This window comes from Mesitornis unicolor, unplaced genomic scaffold, assembly GCF_000695765.1.
Source record: "Mesitornis unicolor isolate BGI_N332 unplaced genomic scaffold, ASM69576v1 scaffold50333, whole genome shotgun sequence".
Lineage (NCBI taxonomy): Eukaryota > Metazoa > Chordata > Aves > Mesitornithiformes > Mesitornithidae > Mesitornis > Mesitornis unicolor.
The window spans coordinates 1-14,848 of record NW_010177634.1 but is presented as its reverse complement, the minus strand read 5'-3'; the positions used below and the strand labels follow the sequence as shown (position 1 = coordinate 14,848).

Here is a 14,848-nt window from a genome sequence, read left to right as displayed (position 1 = left end):
TTTTATTCTTATCCTTGAAAATATTTGGACTTTCAGAAAACCATGCAGGTTACTTTTGTTTGGACTAGTCATTGTTTAGCAAAGACCGACAGTGATGGTAGCTCATCTGAGATGGACCAGGATTTCATTGCCTGAATGACTGAATGGCTTCTAAAAGCGTAAGAACAGTTTGCTCAGGTTCTATAAACTACTTTATGGCTCTTCGGTTGGATTTTTTAGTTTTAAAGGCCAGTAGACAAAAATAATCACCCGCATTTAATTTCCCCCTGGAGTTTAGGGGAGGGTGGGGAGAGAAGAAACCCATCAGAGATTTTTCTCCTCAGGATTCATTTCAGGGTGTGAAAAGTTGGATGAAGTAGTTGGACACTCATCCTCCTACTATGATGAGCTCCTTTCTGTTCTTTCTGTAATACCTTAAAAAAACAACCGTAGGACTTTTTTGGGGTTGGTTTGTTTGGGTTTTTGATATCTATCAGCACCTATTTTGAGGTCTGGCTGTGAACTGTGTGTGGTGTACTTGTAGAAGTTGAGGAATCCCTGACTATGATAGTGAAACTCAGCCGCTTTATGCAAAAAGTTGTCTCTTTCTATATATTTTCATTACCAGACCATAACGCATCAGTTCCGAGAGACATACTTGGACTGAAGAGGAGGAAATTCTGTTCATCAGTCTCAAAACTTGTGTCTGAGACACATGCTGGGCATTTGTCTTTCGCATTCGGAGATGGCACGTTCAGGTGACAACTGACAACGCCGAAGTGTATCAGTGTACAGTGTGGTACAAGGTCTACTCTTTACAGTATATAAGTCCTTGGTGTTGATACGTTAAACACCATATTCATCTATCCATTGCTCTCCTGAGTGCTTTAAATGTGTGGTGGATGACTTGAGTCATGATTGGGAACAGGATACTGATTTATCTGTCTGGATTTTGTGTGCATATTTATATATTCTGATTTATTTCAATGCATATTTTTTCTTTAATGTAAGAAGCAGAACTTTCTGTTCCTAAGGTGTCCTTAACCTTAACCCCTGTTCAGTATGTTCCCAGGTCTGTGATCAGAAATTAAGTAGGCACGTTTCTGGGATTTCTCACATAACATTGTCAGATTTTTATGCTCTGTCAGTAGCAAATCTCAAAATAGCATCTCTTTCTGATCTGATGAATAATTCTTTGCCTATCCTAGTATATTTAATCTTCCTGTTTCAATGTGAATACTGGATGTCTGTCAGTGTTAGAGTACTGATGTTCCTGTGCTAAGGGGGGAGGTCCTTGTTAAGAGCAGAAAAGGCTCTATGAGAGAGTTATCTATGAAGCCTCCTGTCTGTTCTGTCTCTTGGCTAAAGGTCCAGTGTTTGGACTTTCTGTTGGAGCTAAAGCAGCCCAGGCATCCCATTGCTCCACATTGACTTGGTGCGCCAACTGCAGCGTTCATGCAGTATTCTCAAAGGTTCCCTAGGTTTAATTAGATTGCTTGCAGTGAGGACGACCAACGGAGACAAACTAGGTAATGATCAGGACTAGGACTGCAGGACAGAACCTCAGTGGAGTTAAGGTAATCATGAAAGCCAATGTTGTCTTTTCAGGTTGTAGCATAGTTCAGGAGAACATGTGAAATCCACACTTGGGGCTCTCTCTGCCACTTCCACTTTTCTGGATAAAGCGTCCATGAAGTCCTATAGTTTTCCCTCTTCCCAGACGATTCTATTGTACCTAAGGAATGTAATTTTCATGTAACTTCCCATACATGGCCATTCTTCCATGACCAGGATGTTAAGATGAGGTGTTTTTGTCTTTACAGGATCATGTCAATAGCTGAGCAGAGCTATCTGAAAATGATAACGATATATGACGTGTCTATAGTAGTACCTGCTCAGTCATAGTGGCACGCTTCATCAGAACTCTGACAACCCTTGAGTCTCTGCTGTAGATAGTTCTCAAGCTCTTCCCTGCTTAGAGCAAAGCCAGCAGACTTTGAGCCAACATTCAGCAAGAGTTATGCCATCACATGGATATCTAGGAGATAACACTAAGCTTGTAAGATTGATCTGTCAGCCTTAGTAGGAGGAGTTGGACACCCGTTTCCAGGTTACTGTGGGTAATGCATGGAGATGTTGAAATACACATTTTAGAATGGAGGAAAAAGCTTCATAGGTTACCCTGAAGGATAAGTCTTTCTGCAAACTCTGGATTTCTGTAGTGGAGCCAGGACTGAGGTGACACAGCACCTCTATCTTGAGTATGAGCTGAGGATGTGGTGTGAACACATGCCATGGATAATGCAAAGGCTGAAAATTCTTAACTGCCTGGGAGCATGTGCAATTACCATATAAGTATGTAAATGAACAACACTTCTAAGAAAGTAAATCACAGCTAAAGAAAAGAGATTTCAGAAAGAAAAATTTACTGAAGGTAGTCATTAAAATCTTCCAAATTGGTGCTATGTAGCACTGAAATTTATTCAATTAAGATACCTTAGAATTATTTGGATTTGAAAATACTCTTAAGAAAACATCATCAAAATGCATTCATGTTTAGCTACTGTAAGGTTTTCTGTTTAATGCTCCCTGAAGAAAACCAGGCAGAAACAGAATAATAATTCAAGTTGACTTCACATCAGTGTTCGGCTTGTTTAAGGACAACACCAGGGGGTTACCTTTGAATGTATTTTTCTTCTCTCCAGTGATCTTACAAAGCTAAATTATGCAGAGGAATTGTATAATCCTAAGAAATTAATAATGACTATAAAAAAAAGAAAACTTCTGAGATCAGAAACAGAAGGTTCAGAACATTTAGACCTGTCCAGCATGCCAGCAGTTTTTCTGTCCAGATAGTAGTTTAAGCATTCTTTCATTGACTGGCTTAAGTCATTTTAGTAGCTATGCTTTCTGTTGAAGCTAAGGATGCAGTCATAACAATTATAGAGTGTTATCAGTTTTCTTGGAGAAAAGGAGAGACAGCTGTATCATCAAGGTGCAGCTATTAGAAGAATACCTGGAACCATATTTAAGGGGAAAAGGGAGGGCCTGAGGAATTACAGGTCATCCTTACTTTAATTTCTGCAAGAACTTTATTCATCCAGCTTTTATTATTCATCAGGTGTTTAAACCTCAAGTATGATAGTCAATATGGAGTTTTCAGGAATGACCCTTGTGAAATTACTCTAATTTCCTCCTTTGGCTGAGTAACTGGGCTGCAGAAGATGGATACAGAAGATGTGACATGTTTGACTTCAGTAAGACTTCTATCATGGAAGCTTAAGAAAATTATGCAATGGAGCGAAAGCAGACTGCTTGAAAAGGTAAACTTGAAGTGATTATCATTTATCTCATGTCAAAGTAGGGTGTCTGTTTGGTCTATTTTTACTGAGTATTTTCATCAGCAACTTTTTTGGTGGAATTTCAAAGTTTATTCTTGTCTAAACCTGCCTTATCCCAGAGGACGGAATTGCTTGATACAAAGAGGACTGTAAATTAATGTGATGTCATTCAGTAAAGGTAAGTGTAAAGTACTGGACTTATGAAAGTGAAATCAAATACACAAATAAAAAGTGGAGTATAACCCACTGAAATACTGGAGAAGACAATGGAGTTTTAGTGTGGCTAGTAAACCAGTATTCAGCCAACAAGGTAAGTGATACTGTTGAAGGCAGAGGGGAAAAAAAAGAAGTCTCTGAGGGGTGTTGTTATTGATAGGAGTATCACACAATCCAGGAGAGGAGTGCCCTGCTGCTGAAGGTGTGCTGTGTCCAGACATGAGCACCTTTAGTCAGCAACTGGAAAAGAACGGCAAAAACATTTAGAAAATGTGACTTGCAGGTATGTAATATTGACAGAGTTGGATTTGTTGAGTTTTAAGGAACGAAAGCTGAATCGATATAATTTCTTAGTATGTAAAACATTGTTACAGAAAGATTATAAGAAGCTCCATTGCTGAAGCCCAAAGTAACCAGCTTCTAATTTGTGGTGAAAAAAAAGCAGTATTCTGAAAAGAAAAATTTTCTAATAATTAATTTTATATTAGTGTTACCTAGGAAAGTTTTGGAATGTCATTCACTGGGAGAGCTTTAGAGTAATATAAATGAACAAGAAGACTCATAAGATGACCTCCTGCCACTCTGGTCTGCACTTCTTGGTTTAACATAGCAAAAGTCTGTTTAAAGCAGCAGCTGTCACTGCGTTCACCATCGATGAGACTTCCAAAGGAAAAACAATATGTGCCAAACCATTTGCTTTCCTGGGAAATTCACTGACGGAGTAGGCCTGGGGGTAAATACCCATGCAAGAGCAAGAGTTGCAAAATTCCCCCTCAGAAGGGCAGAAATAGAATTTCAAATGCAAAAGATCACACTTCGTACTGCAGATTATACAAAGATGATCAAGGGAGTGGAGCATCTCCCTTATGAGGAGCGGCTGAGGGAGCTGGGTCTCTTTAGTTTGCAGAAGAGGAGACTGAGGGGAGACCTCATTCATGTTTATAAATATTTAAAGGGTGAGTGTCACGAGGATGGAGCCAGGCTCTTCTCGGTGACAAACAATGATAGGACAAGGGGTAACGGACACAAACTGGAACACAGGAGGTTCCGCTTAAATTTGAGAAGAAACTTCTTCTCAGTGAGGGTGACAGAGCACTGGAACAGGCTGCCCAGAGAGGTTGTGGAGTCTCCTTCTCTGGAGACATTCCAAACCCGCCTGGACGCCTTCCTGTGCAACCTCATCTAGGTGTTCCTGCTCCGGCAGGGGGATTGGACTGGATGATCTTTTGAGGTCCCTTCCAATCCCTAACGTTCTGTGATTCTGTGTGATTCTGTGATTCCAGTTGTATGGGATACAGTGGTTGCCAGCTCAAACAGCGGAGCAAACCAGTGTATTTTACATTTCTGATTGATAGCTTCTCGCTCATGCCCTTGATGGCCAGGCTTCCAGTCACAAGTGTGATCCTGTATTTTGCCCGGTGACCTTGCATCCAGCCTATCTCCGTGTTGGGTTTTTGCTTCCATGTTACGATGTTACTAACATCCATGTTTAAATGTATGCATCTTGCAAGAATCCAAGTAAAATTCTTTCCTTCTTACTTTTTAACTTCTTAAGGAATTTTGCAATCCAATGCCCTGTCTCTCTTTTGTCAGAGTGTCATTCAGGCTCTTGTTTTATTTGTCTCTTAACTGTTTGCATTATATCGTTCAGTTCCTCAAGGGTCTGCTAAAAGTAGTCTTTATACTACTATAGGACTGTAAGAAAGGAGAGGGAATGTGTATCTAGCGTGCTTGTTTGAGCAAAATATAATCTACATAGTGATGCTACTTTATCTACTACATTCAGGCCCAAAGAAATGGCTTCTTCCTTACGCAGAGATGTGTGAGCGCCCAGTGTGCATGCTTCCCCCCGGCTCTTTTTTACTTAGTAACGTAAGAAAAATTAGGGCTTAAATCTACATTAATGCTTCCAACAGGATCAGGACCATTCTTTGGCCTATTGCTATGGAATCTCTCCTATCAGTACTGATAATTTCTCTTTAAAACAGAATACTAAAAGCAGTGGATAGTCTGGGAGTGCTTCTAGGCTGCGTAACACCCAATTCATGACCGGCAGTTCTTTCAGTGGCAGGTAAAATTTCACGTTATAAATTACCAGTTTTGGTGCCCAAGAATGCTGCTGCCACTGTTTACTATTACAAAGGTAGCACGGGAGCATACCACTTCAGACATGCTGGTTCATAAGAATTCCTAAGAGAAAGAACCAAGTTTCCCATTTTCACAGATGCATAGAAACATGAAGGAGTGAAATGATTTGCAAAGGTCACGTACAAAATCTGTGGGAAATCTGGGATCAGAGCTATGTCTCATAACTCCAGCTCAAAGTCTTAACCACGAGATCATTATTTCCCCCCACATCAGTAAAACCCTGTTTCATCACCTTCAACAGCTGATAAATTGTTTAAGCTGGCTAAACACCAGAACTTTGAATGGAAAGGTAAGACGTGTTTGTAGCTGTTAAGTGTTTTCATGGGCACCTTAAATCATTCACTAACTTTACAGGCATCAAATGAAATGGACTTTCTTCCCTGACTTGTAATTAAGTGCTTAAGAAATATGTGGAAGCCATCAGTCAATCAAAAAACCTTAAAATACATTTCAGCAATAGTTCAGAGACTAGGAGATAGTAAACTGGTACTTTTTAAACTTGAAATGGATTACATTTATAAAGCTGTTGGGTTTTGGTTTGTTTCTTTTTTTCTCCAGGAAACTCGGGAATGTCTATAAGAGGCTGCCTAGTTAAATACTCATTTACTTAAGAGGCATCTCTATCTGAAGGTCTGTTTGCAAGTGTTTTTTGAGACCGTATTCTGTTACAACTCACATCGAATTGCCACACAGTTACCTTACATTTACCTTTAGGTCCTACATTTCAGTGTGACAGTGTCTCAGAGATAAGGACAGATATCCAGTAATTGATTATGTGAAGCGGTAGTTCAAGAATACCTCCACTGAAGCCCTCCAGCATCTGCTTTTGGGTGCGTCTATACTGTAGTCTGCTGATGTTAGGTCAGCTCGCACAGATGAGTGTGACTTAAGCAGTGGTCCGAAGCATTGAGAGCAGTCAGGTTGTGAAGATATAGATGTCAGTGCAGCCTGTTTTCCATGGCTGTCTCCTGTGCTGAAGGCTGTACTGGACAATTTTCTCTAGTGCTCGTACCCAACCTAACAGGATGAAAGCTTGCACAGGTTCATCTTCACATACTGCAGTCATGTTTCCCGGGTGTACTACAGATGTATCCTTTTTCAGGATATCACTCTTTCTTTCTGTACCATTTATCTATCTTGTTGCATTCTTCTACTTTTAGTCACATTTCCATTAATTTGTGACAGGTTGTTGCCACTTCACATTTTTTAGTGAAACTCTAATAAACCTGCTTAATTTTCTCACTCATGCCTGGCTTCTGAGTTTCTTTTTCCATTTGAAAAATTTCAGTTATTTTTAGGCTTATAACTCACAAATCTGCCATCCTCCAGGTCTGTCATAGTCCAGGTCTATGTTTCTGCCTTTAGATATCTTTCCATAAATGTTTCCTTTCTCCTGGCAAATCCTATTCATCCACCTTTCTTTTATCTTTTTGGACAATATTGCTGACCTCAGAGCCCTCTCAAATAGTAATAAAAATAATAGCAAGTACTCAAAGCTGCCAAAAAATAACATGCCATTCAGTATTAGTGACAATCTGTTTCAGATTATGAGAATTTTCATCATGCTGTCAATAAACTGCTAATTGTATGTTGAATGTGGTGTGTACATATCAAATGCAGGTTTTATGTATATATTTATTACAAAGATCCAAACTTTGAAAAAATTAAGCTTTTTTTTTTTCCTCTAACCATGGCTTTTTTCTAAATTAGACCCAATTAGATTGGAGGGATAGAAAAATCCTTAGGTAGGTGTGTGAATCAAACAAATTCAGCCAGAAAGTTCAGTCTCCAAGGAACTGTTAAAATTTTGGAGTGACTGAAGAAGCAGATTTACAGCAGAATTTAGAAGTTTAAATTTATAGGTACTGTGAAGTTTTAATAGATACAGGATGAGGTTCAACCAACACTTCCAGCTTTTTCTGTAAGAGCGGTAAAAGCAAAGATGGGATAATGTGAGCAAAAAGAGAATCAGTAAGGATTAGTAAACAGCATGTGTCCACGTGTGTAGCACCTTACTTTGTATCTGTGGAGTAGAAACACCCATGTGCAGTAAAACTGCTTTTTAACAAGAGCTAGGCTGAGTTTATAGATTTGGCATGTAATTTACTTGGCCTTCTAACTGATACATCTTTTGAAAAGTACTTATGGGAGGTTTACTTAATGTGCCTTACACAAACTTTTTAATTAAAAAAGCAAGCCTCTAGCAGTGGCATAGTTTTTTCATATGTTTACAAGTGGAAATACACAAGTGAGACGCTTTTCCAATTTATGAAATGTAGCTTAACCAGTTTTTCTGAAATAACCTTACCATCTCTATATTTCTGTATATTAACTCATGTTGAAAATTAATCTGAGCTTAAAAAATATGTTCATGTTCATTTTCTTGGTCTTTTTATTTTTTTACATATTCTTGCTCTACATATTCTTCTCCTACATTTAACAAATGGAAGAGTACATTAATATGTTACAGCTGGGTATGAAGTTACTGGTGAACATACGTATCAAAAAAATGAGGTGAGTTGCTCTCAGAGAACAGGAGATCCAGAGAGCACGTGGAGGAAGCATCACGTAACACTGGTCTCACACTTTGCCCTGGGCATCAGGTACTGCAGCTGTCAGCGCGAGGGCTGCACGAGGTAGGCTTCAGTGAGGCAACGCTGCTGGTCCCGTGTCTTCCCAAATGAAGGGCGGTAAGTATTGAAATAATTTGTTGTCTTCCAAATGAAAGACAATTTCAGTGGGTTTACAGTCTAGTTCTGTTTAAATAATAATAATAATAATAATAATAATGATAATAATAAAGCTTTGTGAGAGCTTCTGATGTTCTGCCATCAGTAGTAAAACTTAAGAGCTGGCTCAAGCTCGTAGTTTTAAGTAGAAATACCTGATCTATTATAAAACCGATTGCTACAGACATGGTGTAATTTGTGGTGATATTTACTGGAAATTATAACAACGTACACTTTTTGGCAAGTAATGAAGTTAGTTTTGTTTCATAAATCTGGGTAGGTCCTATAACTTCATATAATGTATTATCCATTCCTCATATTCTTGTCAGGATAGCGAACAAGTAAAGGGCTGTCTTCTAGAGTAGCTGGTATCAAGGGGCTCACACAAACATTGAGTATTGCTGTGCAACACAGGCTTTGTTTTATCAAAATAGTGTTTGCATTTGGCTCGTACACTTTAGAATCACGGTAACTTAGATGGCTGTTCTAGAGAGGAAAATGGTAATCTGGGTAAAACAAATTTGATTTCAAAGATCAAACATTTTCATTTATCTGTAGAATCAGAAAATACGGATCCTTTTGCAAAACAGTACTTTTAAAGAGTACATTTGTGCAAATCTTTTTCTGAATAAAATTCAATACCAGTGTTGATGTAGATCTCTCAGTCTTCTGTCACGCGACAGTTGTGTTCTGTTGTCCCTCTTCCTTACAGCTTCCAGTAAAAGCTGTGTAAAACATTTCTTGTTGCATGTAAGTAAGCAAAGACAGTGGTAAACAGGAAGAGATGCTTATTCACAAATATGATAATTCTAGTTGGTAAATTGTTTTATATCTTTTCCACATTTCATTAATTGATCCAGGCTGCAAACTGTTGTACAGGAGAATTCTTAACATATACAAGATTGTTTAGAGAACGCGCTTTATTTTCTGGAGTCAAATACAGACTAGTGCTAGTTAAATGGTGCTTTTCCCATAATAGTACAAGCAAAGTATTTATTATTTTAATACAACTTTTTCTTCAGATTTTTGCAAACCACTTTACTTCTTAGGAGTGAAATTCCCAGCTAGCAGAGCTAAAGTAGCTAAAACATAATTTCCGAGATGCCACTATAAAATGTGCTCTTCCAATAGTCCATGAAAGATCTGTGCTCTGATTGTGATGTATAAAAATGCAAAGAATCGAGCGATTGACCCTTTTAGAAACGTCTTCGCTTCGCAATGCGGGAGAGCAGGGCGGGGAGAGCGGGGCCTGCGTTCCCCGCCCGGGCCGGAGGGTGGCAGCGCCCCTCCACGCACCCGCCCGGCCGAGGGACCCGCCGGCGGGGCAGGGGGTAGCTCACGGCTACGGCCTGTTTCAGCCTGGGGTCCGCCTTCTCGGTAATAATTCTGGCAAAATAGTGGCACTGTGTCTTTCGGTGGCTTGTGACTCTTTTTGGTGCAATAGACACAATGCTGTTTTCCCAGGAGAGAGTAAACAAACCCCAGACGTCTGCTCTCTGCGCTTCCCTTACCCAGTGATAGACCGGAGCGACTCCAACCGCCCGTGTGTGTGAGACGCGATTTCTGAACTCCTGTATATCACCAGCAGTGCATTACATGCTTTATAATATCAAAATTGTTCCCTGAAATTCCAAATGAGACATTTCAATGCACGTTCATTACTTGGGAAGAAATCAAGAGCTGATCTGCATGTTGTTAAGGGCGATACACAAGCAAAGCCAGGTTTGGAAACCTCCTTTTAGAGGGGAGCATCGTTGGATGCTCTCCCCTCCCCCCCCCCCCCCGTGGGCAAGTGTCTGTAGATGCATTTGCAACTTTCGTGCATGGCCTACTTTAAAAGATTTTACAGCGTTTAAATGTGATTGTTGCCAAAACTATTTTGCTGTGGCGTAGTTGAGTATGGGTTCCCATGATCTGTGTTCAGGTAGTCAGTGGGACTGCTTGCAGCAGCTCCGGTGAGAGATGGAGTCAGTGGGCCAGGGAAAGCAGTGAAAATTTAACACATTTTTCTAATGTATTCTGGAGAGACAATGACAATGCTATAGGATAAAAAAAAATCCCACATCTTCAAGGAAATTTCAAGAATTAGCGTTAAGGCTTTGGGCACTCAGCTTTGACCTTACTGTTTATCTTTGAGCAACAAATTCTTAAGAACAAAACCAGAGAGTGGGTCTCTAAGTAGAGCACCTAGCTTATGCCCCTGGTTCTGATCATAGGAATGCATTGTTGAGACGATAAATTAGTTAATCCTGAAAGAGGAAAAATTTTTTCTATCTTAATTTACATTTTAAAAAACATGTTTGTTTGTTTTCCTGCTCAGCTCCCCACGCCTTGTAAATTGTGAATTTCTCTTTTGGCTATGCATGATAAGGAAGTTGGTTTAATTCTACAAATGTGTTAATCATCCTGCAGCTTAAAAATATCAAAGTGCAGATGCCTCAGTTTCTAAAGGGGTTGATCTCAAAATAATTACAATGCTGTAACTGTTGCAGTTCTTTAATTTCATAAACTGAACTGTGGTTTTTAAGTGATGCTTACTGTGGTCTCACTTTAAAATGTACAATAGAGTGAAAAATTAGTTTTGAGAAAATAATGGAGGGCAGATTACATTAGATTGTTACTGGTTTGGAAGGATGAAGACCTCAATACTGTGATTAAAACCTTGAAACTGCTACTGTTCAGTTTGGTAAAATATACATGGAAAGGAGTATTTTAGAGACTGAGGCGTGCTGATTTGCAGTGATGAAATATTTTACTACTGGGCTGTCAGGGTTAAACGTTCATTGCACGAAGCTGAAGAAATCCTGGCTCTGGATGTTGGGACAGTGGCGAGGTTCGGCCGCAGGAGGCACAGCCGGCGTGTGCTGCACCGAGAGATCTCCTTAAGCTCTGCTGGGCTGGGGGGGGCATGGGGAGCAGCAGCTGATCAGCTCTTGTCCCCTGTGTCTTCCCCCCTCCCCGTCCCAGCTGAGGCTTTGCAAACCCATCTTGTCTTCTGATTGCATTGATCCTCTGAGCGGGTGCGTTTCTGCAGCACAGCTTCTGTATTAAGAGATCAGAGCTGGCTTTCTCCCAGCCTGTGTGAATGGATTCAGTGTCAAGGGCAAGGAAACGCAGCTGCTGCTCCCCAGAGCACCACCCACCCACCTGTCCGTTGGTGAAAGTGGTGCTGGCCCCAGGTGAGGCTCCTGCTTTTCACTCCAAGTCCCCAGAGCACAGAAACTCTGGCTCGAAGTGTAGTGCCTGCCAGAGCTCTACTTACCCCATGCATCAGTGGAGTTTCCTTCGTTCCTAATGCAAGTGATTCTCCTCAGTTCATATGTAGGACTCAGAACCTCACTTCCCATTTCAGGCAAGTTTATAAGCAAGCTTAAATTAGAATGTCATCTGATAAGGCACAGTTCCTGCATCCCCTGTCTTATGACAACTGAACTGATCTAATGCACAGCGACAATTACAGTGGATTCACAGAATACAGTAAGCATCCCTTGAATAAAGTAAGGGGTATTGCATAGCTTCCAAGGGCAAAAAGAGAATGAAGAAATAAACTGTTACTGGGTTTCAGGAATTCAGACTCCTATTTCAAACTTAATTCTTATGGAGAAAGAGTCCCTTTAGGAGCAGCCAAAGTTTAATCAGTAACACAACAGCGATTTAGCTCAATTCTCAGTATCTTAGTCATACAGAGAAGCTGCTGCAACTGATTAGAAACCCCATTTCATTGAAATATTGCATGGAAGCATGAAAATTCCAGTGTGGAAAGGCAACAGTCACTTCATCATTGTAGATCCCATGTTAACGCATCACCAACTCTCACATTCAAAGCCTTCTTAGAAAAATTTAATAGTTAGGGGACTAATAACCACTCTCAACCCGTTAATTCTAAGATTCTTCTAAACAAATTAACATATATGGGCTATTAGTACTCCTAAAAACCAGAATCATCCATAGGGCTAGCAGACAAAAAAAAAGCAATACTCCATGGGAATGTCTCAGGACTAACTGCATTTGTGCATATTTCCAAACACTTTGTCAATAGCATCCCCTCTGTAATAAATTACTTTTCTTGTTCCTTTCACACTGTTTACAGGCAAATCAGTTAGAAGTTTAGGTTATACACCCAAATAAGATTTTCCAAGTTACAAGAATTATTATTCATTTCAGGTAATTTTATTCTTTATATTCTCTACATACTTGAATTTACTTGATAAAGCCATAACAGAATGTATAAGTATTTAAAAATAACACACAACAAATCAAAGCCAGCAAACAGTTGGTCCCCAAAGAATAACAAGCAATCAGTTCAATAAACACACTTGATTTATTTTGTATAAAAAGGGTTAAGTTTACAACTAAACTTTTATAAAAAGTTTAGCATGATTAAGTACATCATTACACTTTCTGCAGAAACGTAAATTTCTGCCACTATACAAGAAAACTCTTAATTAAAGAGTTCACCAGGTTTCACTCATATATATATATATTTATATATAAATATATACACAGCATTCAGTCCTAGGTTTGTGTCAAAAAGGTAATTTCTGACCACAGACTTTCCTAATAAACTGAACACTGGATCCTTCTGGTACTCACGCTCCACCTTTGGTAAAAAAAGGCAAAGTCTGCTTGAAAATGGGCAACTCCTTGTGAGATTTTGTTTCGCTCCCCATGTTGGGAATAGTATATAAAGGAAGCCTTCCAACTAGGGAAAGGGTATTAAGAGTCTCTTCATAAATAACTAGGTTCAGTCCAACTTGAAGCATGGGGTGGGGATAAAGATCAATCTTGATTTTTTTTCTTCGTTATTAATTTTAAAAGGTCCTTTTAGTTAGATGTGGATTTTCCCCTCCAGATACAGCTGAAAAATAAATTCAGCACCTCAAAAAAAAATCTTGTAGACATTTTCTTGTGCAAAAAAAAAAAAATCTCATCAGTGGAACACCTGCAAGAGATTGAAAAGAGGCATATTTAGGAGAATGCTAACAGGGCAGAGATCCGGACAGACTGGCGCCAGAGAGGAAGCCACAGTTTGAACATTTAACCAAACACTCAGAGATTGGGCAAACCCTGGCGTCCAGATGCAACACATACACGCTCACACACTCGCTCTCAAAAGCACAAATTGAACATTAAAATAACATACGCTCCAGGGAAAGGGTAGAGAGAGGATTCTCAGTCCAATCTCTACTTAGATCTCTGTAAAGTCAGTGCTCAGAGGCGCCAGTCTGCCGCTTGCAGCAATTACTTGATTAAAAGCAGCCACTTGTTTTAACTGATAGCACAGACAATCCCACATCACAGAATTTAAGGAATTGTACCAAGATTCCCAACTTAATCAGTCACTTTGGCCCAGGAAGTTAAGACTCCGAGAGCAGATAACATGAGAATTTGCATTAAGCAGGGAGTAGTATCAGAGTATTCATGAGCCTATCAACAAAATACACTTTGGACCGACAGACTCAAGTCATTAGTCTAATTTCTTAACAGTTATAAAGACATTTCCTAACTAACTCTTAGGATGGATTGTTACAATTAACCCTCACGCCTCCCACTCCCCAGGGAAGCTCTTTTTACCTGAAGTTTAGAAACAAGATGCACTGCACTCACCGTTTGATTCAGCCACAAAGTGCTTTGCTGTCGCCTGCCATGAGCTCTGAGGGGAACTCGGACGCCTGGGAGGAGAAAACAGCACAAGGGTAGGACTGAGGGGTCCGAGCACCCGGGGAGGCGGCAGAAAGCTGCCCCAGAGCACGAAGCGCTTCACCTGGGGCACGTCTGGCTACAGACCCCTGCCAGCGGAGAGCTGTGGCCGACTCGTCCCGCCCTGTCCCCCGGTGATCACAGCGCTCCGCATTAAAGACGTTTCTAACACCGACTTAATACCCCTTATATGGGTCAGCGCAGGACAAAGGGGGGCTCGGGGTAAGGCACTTACCTGTAGCGAGAGAATGCTGATGTCTGTGTTTAAGGTGGTCAGAGGGGTTCTGGAGGAAGTGTTTTGCCCGGGTCTCTGGTGGTGGAGGCTGACGATGCTGGGGTGCGAGTCCAAGGCGATCTGCAGGTCCAGGATGTAGTCGATGACGTGCTGCAAGATTTCCATCTTGCTCACTTTCTTGTTCTGCGGGATGCTGGGCACCAGCTCCTTCAGCTTGGAGTAGCAGTCATTCATGTTGTACAGCAGGCTCATGGGGTCATCTACGGGGGTTTTGCTCCGGGAGATGCCCAGGTTGTGCTCCGAGAGTCCGTTTTTTCTGACAGACCGCACCGGACTGAAGGCTTTCATGACGAAAGGTGGGCGAAGAGAGTTTTCCAGCGGACAGAAAGATCACGGAGCGCTAACACCGTCCCCCCCCACTCTGGGCGCTGCCGCAGCTCGCACTGATGCGCGGGTCTGCGCGACCTCCTCTTATACTGCCGCCGTCGCCGAGCCCAGCC

The 14,848-nt window shown here is 40.8% G+C and overlaps 1 protein-coding gene across 1 annotated transcript; it reads right to left on the bottom strand.

Annotated features, from left to right (window-relative positions):
- Positions 1 to 12,564: 12,564 nt before the first annotated feature.
- On the bottom strand, positions 12,565 to 14,790 carry ID2 (inhibitor of DNA binding 2, dominant negative helix-loop-helix protein). The gene is made up of 3 exons (XM_010182154.1): positions 14,349 to 14,790; positions 14,021 to 14,085; positions 12,565 to 13,355 (listed from the first exon to the last, which is right to left on the bottom strand). Exons 1-2 carry the CDS (start codon positions 14,694 to 14,696, stop codon positions 14,029 to 14,031), a joined length of 405 nt encoding a protein of 134 aa, XP_010180456.1. The 5' UTR covers positions 14,697 to 14,790; the 3' UTR covers positions 12,565 to 13,355; positions 14,021 to 14,028.
- Positions 14,791 to 14,848: the final 58 nt, after the last annotated feature.

Bases quoted from the DNA above. Each gene is read 5' to 3' on its own strand.
- ID2 (XM_010182154.1), bottom strand. From the start codon at position 14,696: ATGAAAGCCTTCAGTCCGGTGCGGTCTGTCAGAAAAAACGGACTCTCG. The intron at 14,086-14,348 runs GTAAGTGCCTTA...TTCTCCTCCCAG, and splicing joins TCAGCATTCTCTCGCTACAG to GCGTCCGAGTTCCCCTCAGA.